General features: G+C 40.8%; 1 protein-coding gene across 1 annotated transcript in view; it reads left to right on the top strand.

Moving 5' to 3' along the window:
- Nucleotides 1–15728, top strand: part of cpne8 (copine VIII) — a gene marked incomplete at both ends in the record, with an annotated part of 33614 nt that overhangs the window by 11042 nt on the left and 6844 nt on the right. Inside the window, 11 exons of the mRNA XM_080841953.1 lie at nucleotides 2295–2341; nucleotides 2508–2611; nucleotides 4459–4498; nucleotides 6434–6510; nucleotides 11352–11415; nucleotides 12425–12528; nucleotides 13160–13264; nucleotides 13396–13437; nucleotides 13763–13838; nucleotides 14418–14471; nucleotides 14914–14975. Coding sequence (XP_080698079.1) covers nucleotides 2295–2341; nucleotides 2508–2611; nucleotides 4459–4498; nucleotides 6434–6510; nucleotides 11352–11415; nucleotides 12425–12528; nucleotides 13160–13264; nucleotides 13396–13437; nucleotides 13763–13838; nucleotides 14418–14471; nucleotides 14914–14975 — 775 coding nt within the window. The remainder of the gene's footprint in view (nucleotides 1–2294; nucleotides 2342–2507; nucleotides 2612–4458; nucleotides 4499–6433; nucleotides 6511–11351; nucleotides 11416–12424; nucleotides 12529–13159; nucleotides 13265–13395; nucleotides 13438–13762; nucleotides 13839–14417; nucleotides 14472–14913; nucleotides 14976–15728) is intronic.

Genomic DNA, 15728 nt, shown 5'->3' with positions numbered 1-15728 from the left:
GGCCCTTGGCTAATTAACATTGCAGAAGTGCCACATATTATATCCAGAGATTAGTGATAAGACTATCCCAGATATCCAGCTGCAGTCAAATATAGTCCCTTTGAAGCTGAAAAGGAAAACATCAGCAATATTTTGACAAAAAGAAAGCTGGGGGAATATCAAGTAGCTTGTCGAAAGAGTGAAACAAGTTCAGATGAAAGAGATAGAAAGGGGGATTATAAAGGGGAATGAGTGAGAGAAATAAGAATAGTTCTATATTCCTGACATTGAAAGAGGTAAGAAAAAGATGGAAAGAGAGAGGGAAAGCAGTAGTGCTCCTGGGCCATGCCTTACATTTGAGGAAAAGTCAGCAGGAAGAGACTGAGGGTGGAGGGCTTGCCTTCCATTTATGCAAGGAGGCACTTGTGCTGAGTCCATGTCTTAGCTATACTGACGTTATTGCCCAGGTCGCACAAGATTAGAGCGCTTCAGTAGATCCAGAGCCAAAAGACACACGTTTCAGTGGCCGTAGGATGCTAAAATTAGATCCAGCTCTGGTGCTGGCCAGGGCTGTGTGTGTCTTGCTACAGTATAGTTACTGTTTGTGCTTGTATCTATTGTCTGTTTTGTGTTGATGTGCTCCTGTGTGTGTGTGTGTGTGTGTGTGTGTGTGTGTGTGTGTGTGTGTGTGTGTGTGTGTGTGTGTGTCTGTGTCTGTGTGTGTGTGTGTGTCTGTGTCTGTGTCGATGCAGATGTAAGTACATCATTTGCAGGGTTTTGTGATTACGGGTGAAAAGAGGGGGTTACAATAATGAGTTGTAACAAGATGTTGGGTCCTGTCTTCCTTCACGCTCATGTGCCCAAGTCTTTGCATGTGGTGTTGGATTCAATTCAATTCAATTTCCCCATGTGATGGAAGATGACATTTAGGCTGATATTTAATCAGTCACATTGGCATGAACACACCGGCTCCGCATACACACCACAGCAGGAAAACATCGCATTTTCTGAAACAGAGAGCACTGCAAAAATGATGTCAAATACAGCCCTTTTCTTGGTCACATTGAGATTCTGAATAAGGCGTTATTGTCACATTAAGTTGGGAATGGATATTGAAGGGAAATTCCAATTAAAAAGAATCTACGATTGGTTGCTTCTTTAGACAAATCCATGGACAATGTATATAAGAAAGGAAGAAAGAAAGGCTATATGTGCAAATAACCAATTTATATAAGGAAGAAAGGCTATATGTGCAAATCATCAATGTATAAGGAAGGAAGAAAGGCTTTATGTGCAAATCATTGCCCCAAGTGCTTACAAAGGGCTGCAGTGGGATCCTCATGTTTAGAAAATGTAGGACTGAAATGCAGCTTGTAAACCATGTTAATTTAGCAATGTTGTATCATAACTTCTTTCCCTGAGCCATTTTATTTGTCATTTTCTTGACATAGATTCACACTATCTTCTGCTGCCTGCTCTTTTAAGACACTGTTCGTGTCTACAAAATGCATAAAGAGATATGCCCTGGGTCTGTGCCATCCTGTCCTGGAGAATATTCTGTGGTTGAATTTTTACTCTGAGTGGACATATTGCCAAAAGGCTCTTCATGATTGTGTTCCATCTGATATTAGGTTCAAATGTACATGTGGGCCTTTGACAAGTTGGACATTTTGAATCATTGTGGTTTGTGTAAGGTTAGGTGACCTAAAGCAAAATCACTGATGTTTCTGTCCCCAGAGGTTCTCTATTCCCACTAGCATGTGCAGCCTTCTAGATTCACTTAAGTGCACTGATGTGCTATTTATTTGATATTTTTTAGTGATGACACATGCTTTTGTGACAACGACAGAGTTCATCATATGCAACCACTGCCTCAGCTGGCCAACATAAAAGTATCAGAGGCAGTCAGTGTATATATGCCAGCTGATCTCAGCCTGGAAGAGCTGCTCATATTGGAGGAGTTCTTCAGCACATGCCTGATCTGCCAGAATCACTATGGGCATGTGACCCCCATCCCCCCGCACACACACAAGGGGCTCATCCCAGCAATCCCATATGGTTGAAACATTATCACAGCCTTTGTTTAGGGATGTGTCTTGGTGAAAGTTATTAGTTCAGATTTCCGTGGTGAGGGCCTGCAGACAGTTTAAGCAGATGGCTCATTAATGAGAGGATGGGTGTGAAGAGTTTCAAACGCCACTCACAGCTTGATTGAAAGCGTGTCTTTGCTCTACCGGTGCTGATGTTTACTTGGGCAGAGAAACGGAAGTTCACAACATTCTCTCTCTTTTGTCTTCTGCTTCATCTGCATCTAGTTTGCATTCTGTACACACAAACCATTGGAAACAGAGAATGGAGAGAGGTGAGTGGAAATCCCATCATATCATGGTGTCTAATCAGTCAGCAATGACGTGATGAACAAGGGAAGTCAAAATCAAATATTCTGATTTCATGCAAATAACTTCCCCCAAATAGTTTCCATCCTTGTTCTTCTACTTGTCAAATCTAACCCCCTGTGCTACCTCCAGTTTGGCAGGACAGAAGTCATTGACAACACCCTAAACCCAGACTTTGTGCGGAAATTCATCCTTGACTACTTCTTTGAGGAAAGACAAAATCTCCGTTTTGACCTGTGAGTAGAACTGTATTTTCTTCTCTTTGTGTATGTCTGTGTAAATGACTGAATCAGGGCAGCATGAATGGAATAAATGAAATTTACAGTTGCCACTTCCTTCCTGACACTGTTTATCTATTTGCCATTGGCTTAGCCCGTGTCACATGTTGTTAAACTAATGCCTGATTGGCTGCTCTCCGCTGGGAAGTGGGCTGGTGATGGATGTGACGAATACATAACTCCAATCTGTGGCTGGCTATAAATAACTGAAATATCAACAACAAAACACTCACATGCACATACAGCTTACACAGGTCACTGAGGCAGAAAATGATTGTGTGTGTATATATATATATTTGTGTGAGTGAGTGAGTGAGGGTGTGTGTCTGTGTGTGTGTGTGTGTGTGTGTGTGTGTGTGTGTGTGTGTGTGTGTGTGTGTGTGTGGGGGGGGGGGTTCCTTATCTGAAAGATTTTTCCAGTAAAATCTCTCTCTCTCTCTCACACACACACACACTCACACACACACACACACTCACACACACACACACACACACACACACACACACACATGAGCACACACACTCTCTCATGCACATACACATGCATACACATGCATAAACTACTAGAGCATTGATATAGCCTTGTTTTAGAGGGAAGAGAGAGCAGGGCTCTATTCTGTCTGCACACATCTCTTCCTCTTCTCTAGTGTTTCCATCCCGTTGGCCATTCTGCCTCCTTTCCCTGCTGCCCCTTCTACCACACCACCACTCAGCCTCCTCAGAGTGTGTACATGTGTTTGTGTGTGTGTGTGTGTGTGTGTGTGTGTGTGTGTGTGTGTGTGTGTGTGTGTGTGTGTGTGTGTGTGTGTGTGTGTGTGTGTGAGTTTGTACATGTGTGTGTGGGAGTGTGAGTGTGTGTGTGTTTGAGGTTGTACATGTGTGTGTGTGTGTGAGTGTGTACATGTTTGTGTGAGTGTGTGTGTGTGTGTGTGTTTGTGTGTGTGTGTGTGTGTGTGTGTGTGTGTGTGTGTGTGTGTGTGTGTGTGTGTGTGTGAGTGTGTGTGAGTGTGTACATGTGTGTGGGTGAGGGTGTGTGTGTGTGTGTGTGTGTGTGTGTGTGTGTGAGTGTGTGTGCGTGAGGGTGCAATGTATTAAACAGACAGAGAGAAGGATCAGTATTTTGTCTGAGATGTGTGGTGTGGACACTTACAGCTGGGATGGTGTGAATGCATTCATACTGCATCCAGGAGAGTGTTTGTTTATGTGTGTTTATGTATGTGTTTGCTGTGATCAAGTGAAGCATTCAGAAACATTGAATGAATGAGGCACACTTGAGCAGAGCATTAGGCACACATGTTATGTAATGGCCATCTAGTCTTCTACAATAAGATTGCCCATGATACATTGTTGTGTCGTCTTTCTCCCCTCTCTGGCATATCCAGTATGTTTGAAAGAATGTGAGAATGACATTGCTCAACTAGCCAAATAACCAGCAGGGCTTCCCCTGCTAAATAATACAACATTTGAACACTTTCCCAGAAAGGTCAAACGTCTTTTAATATATATTTTTATAACAAAGTATTATCTGTGCTCTCATTTGGATTGATATCAGTACAGTATGGTGCATTTTATTCTCATGCATCAGAAGAATTCTTGAGAATACAATTCCACAGAACTCTTTCTTCTGCTGAGGTTGGATGCTGTTTTCTGACTGTGTTACACAATGAGTTGAATGAAGGGTTCTTGCCTTTGTTCTGGCTAAGTAATGTCATGGCTTTGTCTGTGTATGTACCAGACTGCATGTTCAGTGGTAATTGCTGTGACTTGTGAAGTCTTCCTGACTGACTTTTCCTTTGCCCTGTCAGGTATGACCTTGACTCCAAGAGTGAAAACCTGTCCAAACATGTAAGTAACTTTGTATAGATGCTGCTGACAGTGCAGTCCATGTTTAGATGGATATTAACTGGTTACAAGGTTTACATTGCACCAGTGACCACACCCAAGCACCCCAAACTGTGTTGTCAGATCACTGTTCAAAGTATGTGACAAGATCCCTCTGTCTAAAGCTCGATCTGACACCAGTTCACGCAGGAGATCTTTGCTCCAGCCCCACAGCTGTAGGCAAGCTGTCTCTTTCAGCTCATCAGCAACCAACAAGCCAGGTGAAACTAAGATGGCGCTGCCGCCAGGCATTGTGGGAGATGTAGGCATCACAGGCATGCAGCTGGACATGTTTTTCTTCTTTCTTTTTTTTGGTGCGTGGAGGCGAGCCTTGGCCCTCGGGCACAGCATCAAGAGCAGCCCCAGTGGAAGTGAAGCCTGCTGGGGTGGAAGAGGGTTTGATCCGTTCCACTTGAATGCCATTGTATTGGAACCAAGACATGGAACAATGCATTGGGCTCATTCCCTACCCACTGGGTTCTTTATCGTGCTGAAACAATCACAATTAAATTATTTCAATGATTTTGAGATTGCATGACATCTTGAAAGAAATGCCCAAATCCTTGCAATCACTATTTTTGCCAGTTGCTATTTGTATACTCATCTTGTCAAAAATGCACAAAATTGCCTTGTAGGGTGCTATATTTAGACACAAAACAAACACGATGTTTTTTAGACCAACTTCAGTGTACACAGAACAAAGCAGTCCTTTAATTGAGCTTAAAATAGATGTGGTATAACCCAACAGAAAAAATACATTTTTAGACCCAGTTAATAATAATAATACATTTTATTTATAGGGCGCCTTTCAAGACACCCAAGGTCGCCTTAAAGTTAAATACTTAATTGCGTTCAAGTTTCTATATTGAGACTATTGCATAACTCCATATTGTGCCATTTGTTTCATGGTTTGTTGCAGAACAGCTTGTGTTGAGTTATATGAATGTGTGTACCTTCATGCGACAGAGTGGACAGCTTGTGACTTTGCCATCTTTGGTCAAATGTCTTCAAGAGTGGGATTTGCTGTATATGTGTTAGGGATCGCATAAAGAAGTTTTCAGTTATATTTCTTCAAGAGTGGGATTTGCTGTATATGTGTTTGGGATCGCATAAAGAAGTTGCTTAGTGAAAACCCATTATGATTAAATATTTTTTGCAAATATTGAAGTAGTAAGTCGTTTAGCTTATAAGTCACTGCTGAAGCTGCTGATAATGGCACAAGCCACTTTAAAATTAAATGCAGAAGTTAATTGACCATGTATTGGAAAGCAAGTGTTTATTCCCACCATGTAATTTGAGGCAGATATTGTGCAATGTTGGGACTAAATAGAGAAAAATACATCTATCCATCCACCTATTTATCCAACCATTCATCCACCGGATGCTGGATATAGTACCCTACTAATAGCGTATTCATCCACAGGATGCTGGATATAGTAGCCTTCCAATGGCTTATTCATCCACAGGACGCTGGATATAGTACCAATGGCTTATTCATCCACAGGATGCTGGATATAGTACCCTACCAATGGCTTTTGGACCAAATAAATGACTGGAGAACAAAGCATTTTGTATAGTTAGAAAATAAAATATAAAATCATTACAAAGAAGCTCTAGATAGTTGTTTATGGTTTGTTTTAAGGGCATTTTCAGTTTATGAATCAATGGCCTTGAGGACATTACAAAATTATCTTTAAATCTGTTATAGTAATGACTTAATGGTAAGAGTCAGGCTGTCCTTGAGGATTGCCCCACACCAATAAATGCTCCAACGATGGGTTGTGTTCTGGATGAACCTTTCAGTCATGAGTGCTGATGTATTGGCTGGAGTACAGTAAGGAGGCTGATGTGTCGATTGGCATCGAGTGAAGCCCCAGGTGATGTGATGTGTGTCCACAGGACTTCCTGGGCCAGGCCTACTGCACGCTGGGGGAGATGGTGGGCTCGCTGGGGAGCCGCCTGGAGAGACCCTTGATGTAAGTCCACAGCCTCATTTCATATTTACTATCATACCTCTGTGGGATCTCTTTCAACCAAACCCACAACTTGCCATTGCTAGTGCCTACGCCAGTGCCTACCAGTTAAGGCACAGGAGCAGGTGGTCTTGTTGATGGTCTTACCTTAACCTTTACCTTTGGAAATACAGTCCTACTCACAGTGCAAGCAACTATGCAGCTATCACAGGTTCCTAACACAAGGAAGTAGAGGTTGTTAAGTCCATGATTTGAGTTTCTAACACAAGGAAGTAGACATGGTAAAGTCCATGATTTGAGTTCCTAACACAAGGAAGTAGACATGGTAAAGTCAATGATTTGAGTTCCTAACACAAGGAAGTAGACGTGGTAAAGTCAATGATTTGAGTTCCTAACACAAGAAAGTAGACGTGGTAAAGTCCATGATTTGAGTTCCTAACATAAGGAAGTAGTCATGGTAAAGTCAATGATTTGAGATTTACTGTAGTGTCTTTAGTATTAAGTATATATTCAGGTCAGTTGCGCAGATATACAGTACATCTGGTTTTACAGCTATAACTACTACAGGTTATCCAGTAGACAGGATTTAAGACATTTTGACTTGCCTTTATGGTACACCCTTTTAAAAAGAGCCTCTTGGATAACAGGACAGGGTAAAATCGCTGAAAATTGGAACAGCCCTTGCAGCTGATATTAATTGAATCTTAAAGGATAAAACACTGGCCTTATTCCTATCCAAGTATTAGTATTAGTTATATTAGTAGTAGCATAGTCACCATATTACCCTTGGCCTTTCACAAAGTTCTATGCTGACAGGAACTTTGATTGGACAGGATTACTGAGTTAGCGCTACTGAAACATAAGGAACACAAGCATTGGTACATTTGTCTCAGGCTTGGTATTGCCTTGGTACCAAGGCAACAACACTTTTGACCAGGGGCGTTTCTAGGATTCAAAGAAAGGGGGGGCTTAGCCCCAAGGGGAGTTGGATGTTTGCGCGCGTATAGCGCGCAACATTTTTGGGGGGGCCCATTTGGGGCCGCAGATATCCATTCTTTCAGACAGTTCATAGATTGGTTTAATCAGAAAAATTGTGATTTTGCTCTTTAGTTTTGCTTGCATTTAGTATATGATAACACAAGAGACAGAATTTCAGGGTCACAGTGAAATTTGACAACACAAATATGAACTTTTCTCAAATAAAGAGAGAGAAATAATTGACCTGCTTGTAAAGGAGAGACGGATAAACTAGCTTTCATATCTGATCCCAAATCCTAATTCTTAAAGGGAAAGTGTCAACTTACTTTATTATGAGCAGAAGGGAATATGATTTGACCAACATTTACATCTTTTTTGTTGTCCGTGTAGTTTTAACATACAAGTGATATTTTTATTTATCTCATTTGGACACTATGGGTGGAGAATGGAACTGACAGTATCAACTTTTGAGTTGTTTAATTGTTTTATTTTGGGCAGAAGGGAATCAGATTTTCAGATTTTCACACAAAAACAAGTACATCTTAATTATCAAGTGATAAATATTGTATGGTGGGCTGAAATGGAAGGCACCCAATGCATTCACTATAATCAAGTCAAACAAGGATTCACTAGCATTAACTGATTATAAACAACAACATTCTATAGGGACTGATATTATTGTTTCGAAAAACTAGAGATATATTACGTAATGCAAAGAATGGAGAGGTGACGATAGTTATTTCTTGTATTTCGAATTTGCTCGTTCACACTCACTGGGACAGTTTCTAACAAAATATCTAGCTAGCTAGCTAGCTTAGTGTAAACATAGCCCACTACAATATTCTCTTTAATTTACCTCAAGTAGCCTAAACCTTAATTTAAACAGTTAACAATCGTTAACAACTACAGATAGCCACATTCTGTAACTACCTTTACTTACCATTTCACTCCATGCATCATTTACTTTGCGCTAAACTCCTTGGCTATAATCTTGGATGTCGTTGAAGAGACCTTACTTGGCAGAGTGAGAAAACCAGCGCAGCCGCCTCTGCGAGATCCCCGTTTTATCGTTAATGATATGCTATTGGATTGTAATTTTAAACGGGAGAAAACCTACACGCACGCACATATGTAGCATTTGAGAGTTATAAAAAACGTGTCCATGTGAGAAACAATCGTTTAATTAAATGTCATCACCAATTTTTTTTTAAAGCCAATAATGCCAAATCATTTTGGGGAAGCCCCCCTAAAACAGGCCTAACGATGCCCCTGCTTTTGACATACAGTTGAATAAATTCAACGTATATTATTGTCTTTCCTGCAATGCAAACACACATAGAGCCCCCACACACTGTAAAACGCTATACTATACTAAAATACTAAAACTCATCTACTGCTTCTCCATAGACACAGTTGCATGTGTACACAAACAGTACACACACATAGATACTAAAACATATTGCACTATAAAAAAAATAATAGAAACCAGATGCAGTTTACCATAAGTAGCCATTACTAATGCCTGTGTGTGTGTGTGTGTGTGTGTGTGTGTGTGTGTGTGTGTGTGTGTGTGTGTGTGTGCAAATGCACGTGTGTGTGTGCTTGCACGTTTTGCGGGGGTGGGAGAGTATGCTTTAGTGTATATGCATGATTCATGATGTGTCTTGTATTTTTGTGTATGTGTGGGGGTTTGCACACGGATGCAGTCATCTGTTCATGTTTATTCTGTAGTGCTCCTGAAAGTGTCACACATGAATGGGTTTATTGAAGAATGACACATACTGTAAGATGATGATGTAAGAGGAGGCCTCTCTCTTTCAATTATATAAGAGCATCAGTCTCTGTCTGCTCTCATTCATGCCTTGGCTGACATGTTCCCTCATGGAATCCCTACATTAACATGGCAGGCTCAGGTAAATTGACAATGAAAAATGGCAGTGTAGTGTATAATGGTGTATTTTTTTTTTTTTAGACAATGCTGGCAACAGCATCATTCGAAATATATTCCATAACATGTTGAAGAGTGTGGTATGGGTTATTGTAGACCACTGTGTAAATCATGTCTGACTGCTGTTTAGTACCAGAGTCATTGCATGCTATTCATATATGTGTGCTGCTCTGCACTTATCCTGGATACTGATGCCATCATTTATCAGATGTGGAGCAAACAGTTGATCCACTTTAACCTTAGTAAATGGTCTTCTACATTATCCAAGTTCATTGTATGAAGTCTTGCACATCAATATCAATGTTATACGTTCCGGGCAGTTGATCTTATTATATTTTGTTTGTGTCTTTTTTGTCTGTTATCTGTAAAATACTGTCAATATGATTTTTGACAGCCACCATTCCCCATTGTGTTCAGGTGGTTACTTGCGTTTGTTCACATTGTGTTCAGGTGATTTCTGTCGTTTGTTCACATTGTGTTCAGGTGGTTACTAGCTTTTGTTCACATTGTGCTCAGATGGTTACTAGCATTTGTTTACACTGTGTTCAGGTGGTTACTAGCGTTTGTTCACATTGTGTTCAGATGGTTTCTAGCGTTTGTTCACATTGTGTTCAGCTGGTTGCTAGCGTTTGTTCACATGGTTCAAATTGTCATCTTTACACCTCTGTAAACATGACAGACAGTTTCATGAAAGGTGAAGCATCGTTTGTCATTGGATATGCAGCAAGGTTGGATTTTCTAATAGAAATAACCCATCTTGTGGCATAGAATTTATACCATCTGATGCCATGTCTTTAAAGGTCTAGCTTTGTGTGTATCGTAAAAGCTTGATAAATGGAGTCACAGCTATACAACCAGAGTGGTTATTGATCATAATGTTATGGAACAATGGAGAACATTACTAAGCCCACCAGACAGCCCAGAAGGGTGAAACATTATCCATAGGGTGGAGTTCTATACTGTCCAATCTATATTTCATGTCACAAACCTACATGTGCGTCCTCTGAATTCTGGTGTGTTCCTGCATTCAAAGGACCCAGAAAACGGAATCACGTTATTTTGTCCTAACGGTTATTTGCAGCTGTCAGTTGTTATGAATGCAAACATATTTCATATTTCTCATCATAAAACTTAATAATAAAAAGGAATGGTCATGGTAAACACATTTACAAGGACAAGGATTTTCCAGTTGAATTATTTTGGAATCTAAACTTTGCTAAACTACGTTGCATTTGGTTAATATCTACGTATTTCATAGCATAGCTGTCAGATCCAGATGCAATGCCATAGTGATTAAAAAATCCTCTTCATCAAATGACAATTACACCATTGCCCTATTTAACTGTCCTGAAAATGAAAACATTATGCTTATTGGTCTTTGAATATTTTAGGATAGTGTACTGATTATAATCATATTTGCATATCTGTTATCAACCATGATGATCATCTAATGTCACTGGGGACTTTTTTATTTTTTTAAATTTTTTTTTAAAGAAGCACTACAGTTGTGGTTGTCTTTGCACTATTGATTCAAACAGATTTGACAGTTTCTTACAGTTCCAGTTCAGTACAGTCTTTTACTGTTCACTATTCATATTTATAGTCTCTTCAGAGCATGGCTGCTTGGGTTTAATCTATCATGCCCAGATCATCAGATCAGATTGGTTTATTTAAAGAAAAAATGTGAAGAGTGTTTGGAGTTGGGAAGCTTTCACACATGCAGCCTAGATGTTCCTTTCAGATCAGTCATATGCAGTAGCTCTCAGCTGAAGAAAGTGCCTGTCAGGTTCAAGAACTAAATCAAGATCAGTCCTGGGAGATCTGTAGCATCAGATATGTGTGCTGGTAAACTGTCTGCCTTAGTTATCAGCATGTGTTCTCCTGCTTTAATGCTTTAACACACTGTTCTCTCTTGCAGAGGGATTCCTGGGAAGAACTGTGGAACCATTGTTGTCACAGCAGAGGAGCTGGGGAACTGCAGGGTGAGACATGTAGACCTTTAGGTTCTCAGGGTGGAACTGCAGGGTAAGACATCTAGACCTTTAGGTTCTCAGGGTGGAACTGCAGGGTGAGACATCTAGACCTTTAGGTTCTCAGGGTGGAACTGTAGAGTGAGACATGTAGACCTTTAGGTTCTCAGGGTGGAACTGTAGAGTGAGACATCTAGACCTTTAGGTTCTCAGGGTGGAACTGTAGAGTGAGACATCTAGACCTTTAGGTTCTCAGGGTGGAACTGCAGGGTGAGACATCTAGACCTTTAGGTTCTCAGGGTGGAACTGTAGAGTGAGACATCTAGACCTTTAGGTTCTCAGGGTGGAACTGTAGAGTGAGACATGTAGACCTTTAGGTTCTCAGGGTGGAACTGTAGAGTGAGACATGTAGACCTTTAGGTTCTCAGGGTGGAACTGTAGAGTGAGACATGTAGACCTTTAGGTTCTCAGGGTGGAACTGTAGAGTGAGACATGTAGACCTTTAGGTTCTCAGGGTGGAACTGTAGAGTGAGACATGTAGACCTTTAGGTTCTCAGGGTGGAACTGTAGAGTGAGACATCTAGACCTTTAGGTTCTCAGGGTGGAACTGTAGAGTGAGACATGTAGACCTTTAGGTTCTCAGGGTGGAACTGTAGAGTGAGACATGTAGACCTTTAGGTTCTCAGGGTGGAACTGTAGAGTGAGACATGTAGACCTTTGGGTACTCATGGTGTTCCAGACACATGGCAGGTCGACTCCAACATGGCCTTTGTGACTCTCCTGAGGCAGGATCTGTAATTCACTTTGGCCATTCCTCTCAGAGGATTAAGGCCAGAATAACTTACATTAATTGCATCCTCATCCTCAGTGAACAAATAAAAATTAGTTTAGTGACTCTCTTGATGCATATACTATATATATTCCAACTCCCCTGTGGACTCCTCTGAAATGTTTTTATCATACATGTATGTCTGAGATGCTTGATATACTTGTTTACTATGTTCTGTGGGTGTTATTTCAGGAATCTGTTCTGTTGCAATTTTGTGGAAACAAACTGGACAAGAAAGACTTTTTTGGGAAATCCGATCCCTTCCTCGTCTTTTACCGCAGCAATGTAGATGGAACGTGAGTAACCGAACTTCTACCCTGACCTAGACAGAATATAAAGTGTAACGGTAACAGGTTGTAGATATCTCGTAATGCTAATTGTATTACTGTTGTCTTACTATTGGATGTAACTTGCATGGTTCTGTTACAGACTTCTTTTTAGGCTGGAGATTTAATGTTTTCAAGAGACAGGGGACTAAAATGACTAGCGGTAGACATTAGGGCTTACATTATGGAAAACATATATTATTTTAGAGAGAGTTATGACATCCGAATGAGTAGGTTTGAGGTTTTGGTGATTGATATGATGTTTTATTTATCTGTGAGAATGTCCTTGGCCTCTTTGTTTTAAATGTATATTGCTATTGCAATTAATAATTCACATTTAGTTTCATCTGAGTCTTGAATGTGTTAAATATTAAACTTTACTACTTAACTTTACCAGTTCAGTGGCTTGTGATTCTAAAGAATATGTGGTTCACCAAGCTGATTTAGTCTCCATTCATGGGTTATTAGTTTCTGGCTTTGTACATATGTTTGATTACCATTTTAGTCAGTATTGTTTCTAACAGCCACAAAACATAGGACATTGTAACATCATAGGACATGATAGATTGTTTTGTATTGTGCTGTGGTCTATGTTGGATAGATTCACCATCTCCCATAAAACAGAGGTGGTGAAGAATACTCTGGATCCAGTCTGGCAGGCGTTTAAGATTCCTGTCCGTGTTCTGTGCAATGGAGACTACGACAGGTTAGGACGCAGCATCCAGTTATTCCTCCTTGTGTCTGGTCTAGTGTGGTATTTCTGCTCATTCATTTGAATGAAAGTTCAATAATTGTTGACCAAAAGGTAATTGAATCCTGTCTGTCATTTCTCTGCAGAGAGATCAAGATTGAGGTGTATGACTGGGACAGAGATGGCGGGTAAGAGTCTGTTTCAATCTGTTTGTAAGCCGTGAAAGTCGGCCATTTAAGAAACACGCCCGCTTATTTATGGAACCAGTTATTACTATTGCAAAAGGGAATGACATCACAGCAGGACATGTTAAGGCATGAAGTATGGACCATAGAAGTTATTTCTAAAAGCCATGTCTAAACACACACACACACACACACACACACACACACACACACACACACACACACACACACAGGACATGTTGAGGCATAAAGTATGGACCATAGATGTCATTTCTAAAAGCCATGTGTAAACACACTCCATCTATATTCATCATTCCTTCTCTCCCAGTCACGACTACATTGGGGAGTTCAGCACCAGCTACATGGAGCTGTCCAAGGGCCAGTCTCAGTTTAATGTGTATGAGGTGAGTCACCATCTCTCTGCCATCCTCTTTCTCAATAGACAACTCACTCTGGCTCTCACAAACTCTCTTTTAGTATGTTCAAGGATTCAGTCACATGTCCATGCATATGCACACACATTTGAAGTGGACCACAGCCTGTTCCAATTGTTTCCTGTTGCAATTAGCTTGATTGTTATAGTGTGTGTGATTCAGAGGGATGGGGCGATATTTATATCACTACCTTGTTTAATTAGATACATATATTATCTGTACATTGCGGAAGCCACAAGGGCATAACAATCTGTTATTGTTTCCATCTGTGCTTCAGATAATTAGATGGTATGGCTCTGAAATCTGTGTCATCTATGTATGTCTTAAATTAGCATTTGTTATATATTATATGAAGATTAACAGCAGCCGCGTCCTCTCCTGGAGAGATTGTTGTGTAATTTTCAAAGAGGTTTCAGTACTTCTTATTGTCAATAGAATAGCTTTACCAAGTGCATGTAATGAAACAATGTAAATGACAAGGCTGTGTAACCAGGTGGTCATATGCATTCATACGGAATACTCGATTCTTTAAAACATTTTTCTGAATAGGTGGTAAACCCAAGGAAGAAGAAAAAGAAGAAGAAATACAAGAATTCTGGAACTGTAAGTTCACTTTTTGTAAATAATGTTCCCCCCACTGATAGGCCTGTTCTGAATGGAATGGAAGTAGAAGAAACAAAAAGAAAAAAAAATGTCCATGTTAACAATTGAAATTATTGGTAAGACTTCTTATGCAAGGTCCTACTTTCCATAACACCTTCATAAGCAATGCATCATGCCTTTATAAGCTGTATGTAAGCATTCACAAGTGCTAGTCCACTTTGACTCACTGCATGGGCATGCGCTGACCATTTGATGTGACTGAGCCTCCATCTCACAAGAGCAGCATTCCCAGTCTTCTGATCCACATCCAGTAAATGTGTTAACATTTATGAAGTGTTTATGTGGTGTTTGTGAAGGAGATATGCATTGCTTATTAAATGTGTTATGCTATGTCCCCCTATTGGACTTAATAGGAAGTGTTACCAAATTTCCATCTCGACAGGTGACATTGCTGTCCTGCCTCATAGACATTGAAGTCACCTTCCTGGACTATATCAAAGGAGGGTGAGTTTTTCAGGCCTCCCTGCTGTAGGACAAAGGGTACTGTGCACGTGTGTGTACGCACGCTGCTCATTTATGTGTATGCATGGCCGTGTGTTAGATGCTTGCCACAGCTTCTCATAATGGGAGTGATTTACCAGTGCAAAGAGGGCGGGGGAGAGCCATAGGGCCTGAACGAGAAAGAGAGAGAAAGAGAAAAGAGAGAGAGAAAAAGTGAGAAAGACATTCCTCTTGGTGTAGGCAGACCTGCTGCTGGGTCTTTCCAGGCGTGAAAAAGCCTCGCCTACATGCAGCGCTTTTATTTCAAATGGGAAGAAAACTCCAGCATGGTTAAACTCAGCTAAAAATAGCCCTGCTCCTGCTCAGAGTGGGAGGAGTTTGTAGCGCGGGCTCTATGCTCTGCACAGGGGCACAATGACTAGAGACTGCAGGTGCCACTGGTTTACTCTGAGATGCACACTCTGTCCCAAAGCTCATACCTCCCTCACATTCTTTAAGTATTCCCTTCATTAAACAGCCAGTGAGCATCAAAGAGCACCAGAGGGGGCAGAACCGGGATGGATTACAGACTCACATACCTTCTGACTCACAACCAGCCAGATACACACACACGCACACGCACACGCACACGAGCACACACACACACACACACACACACACACACACACACACACACACACACACACACACACACACACTCACATACACATACACATACACATACACATACACATACACATACAAATACACATTACA

Source organism: Sprattus sprattus (assembly GCF_963457725.1).
Source record: "Sprattus sprattus genome assembly, chromosome: 7".
NCBI classification, from domain to species: Eukaryota; Metazoa; Chordata; class Actinopteri; order Clupeiformes; family Clupeidae; genus Sprattus; species Sprattus sprattus.
Note: the sequence above shows the minus strand (reverse complement) of the source record. Positions and strands in the feature narration are given on the sequence as shown.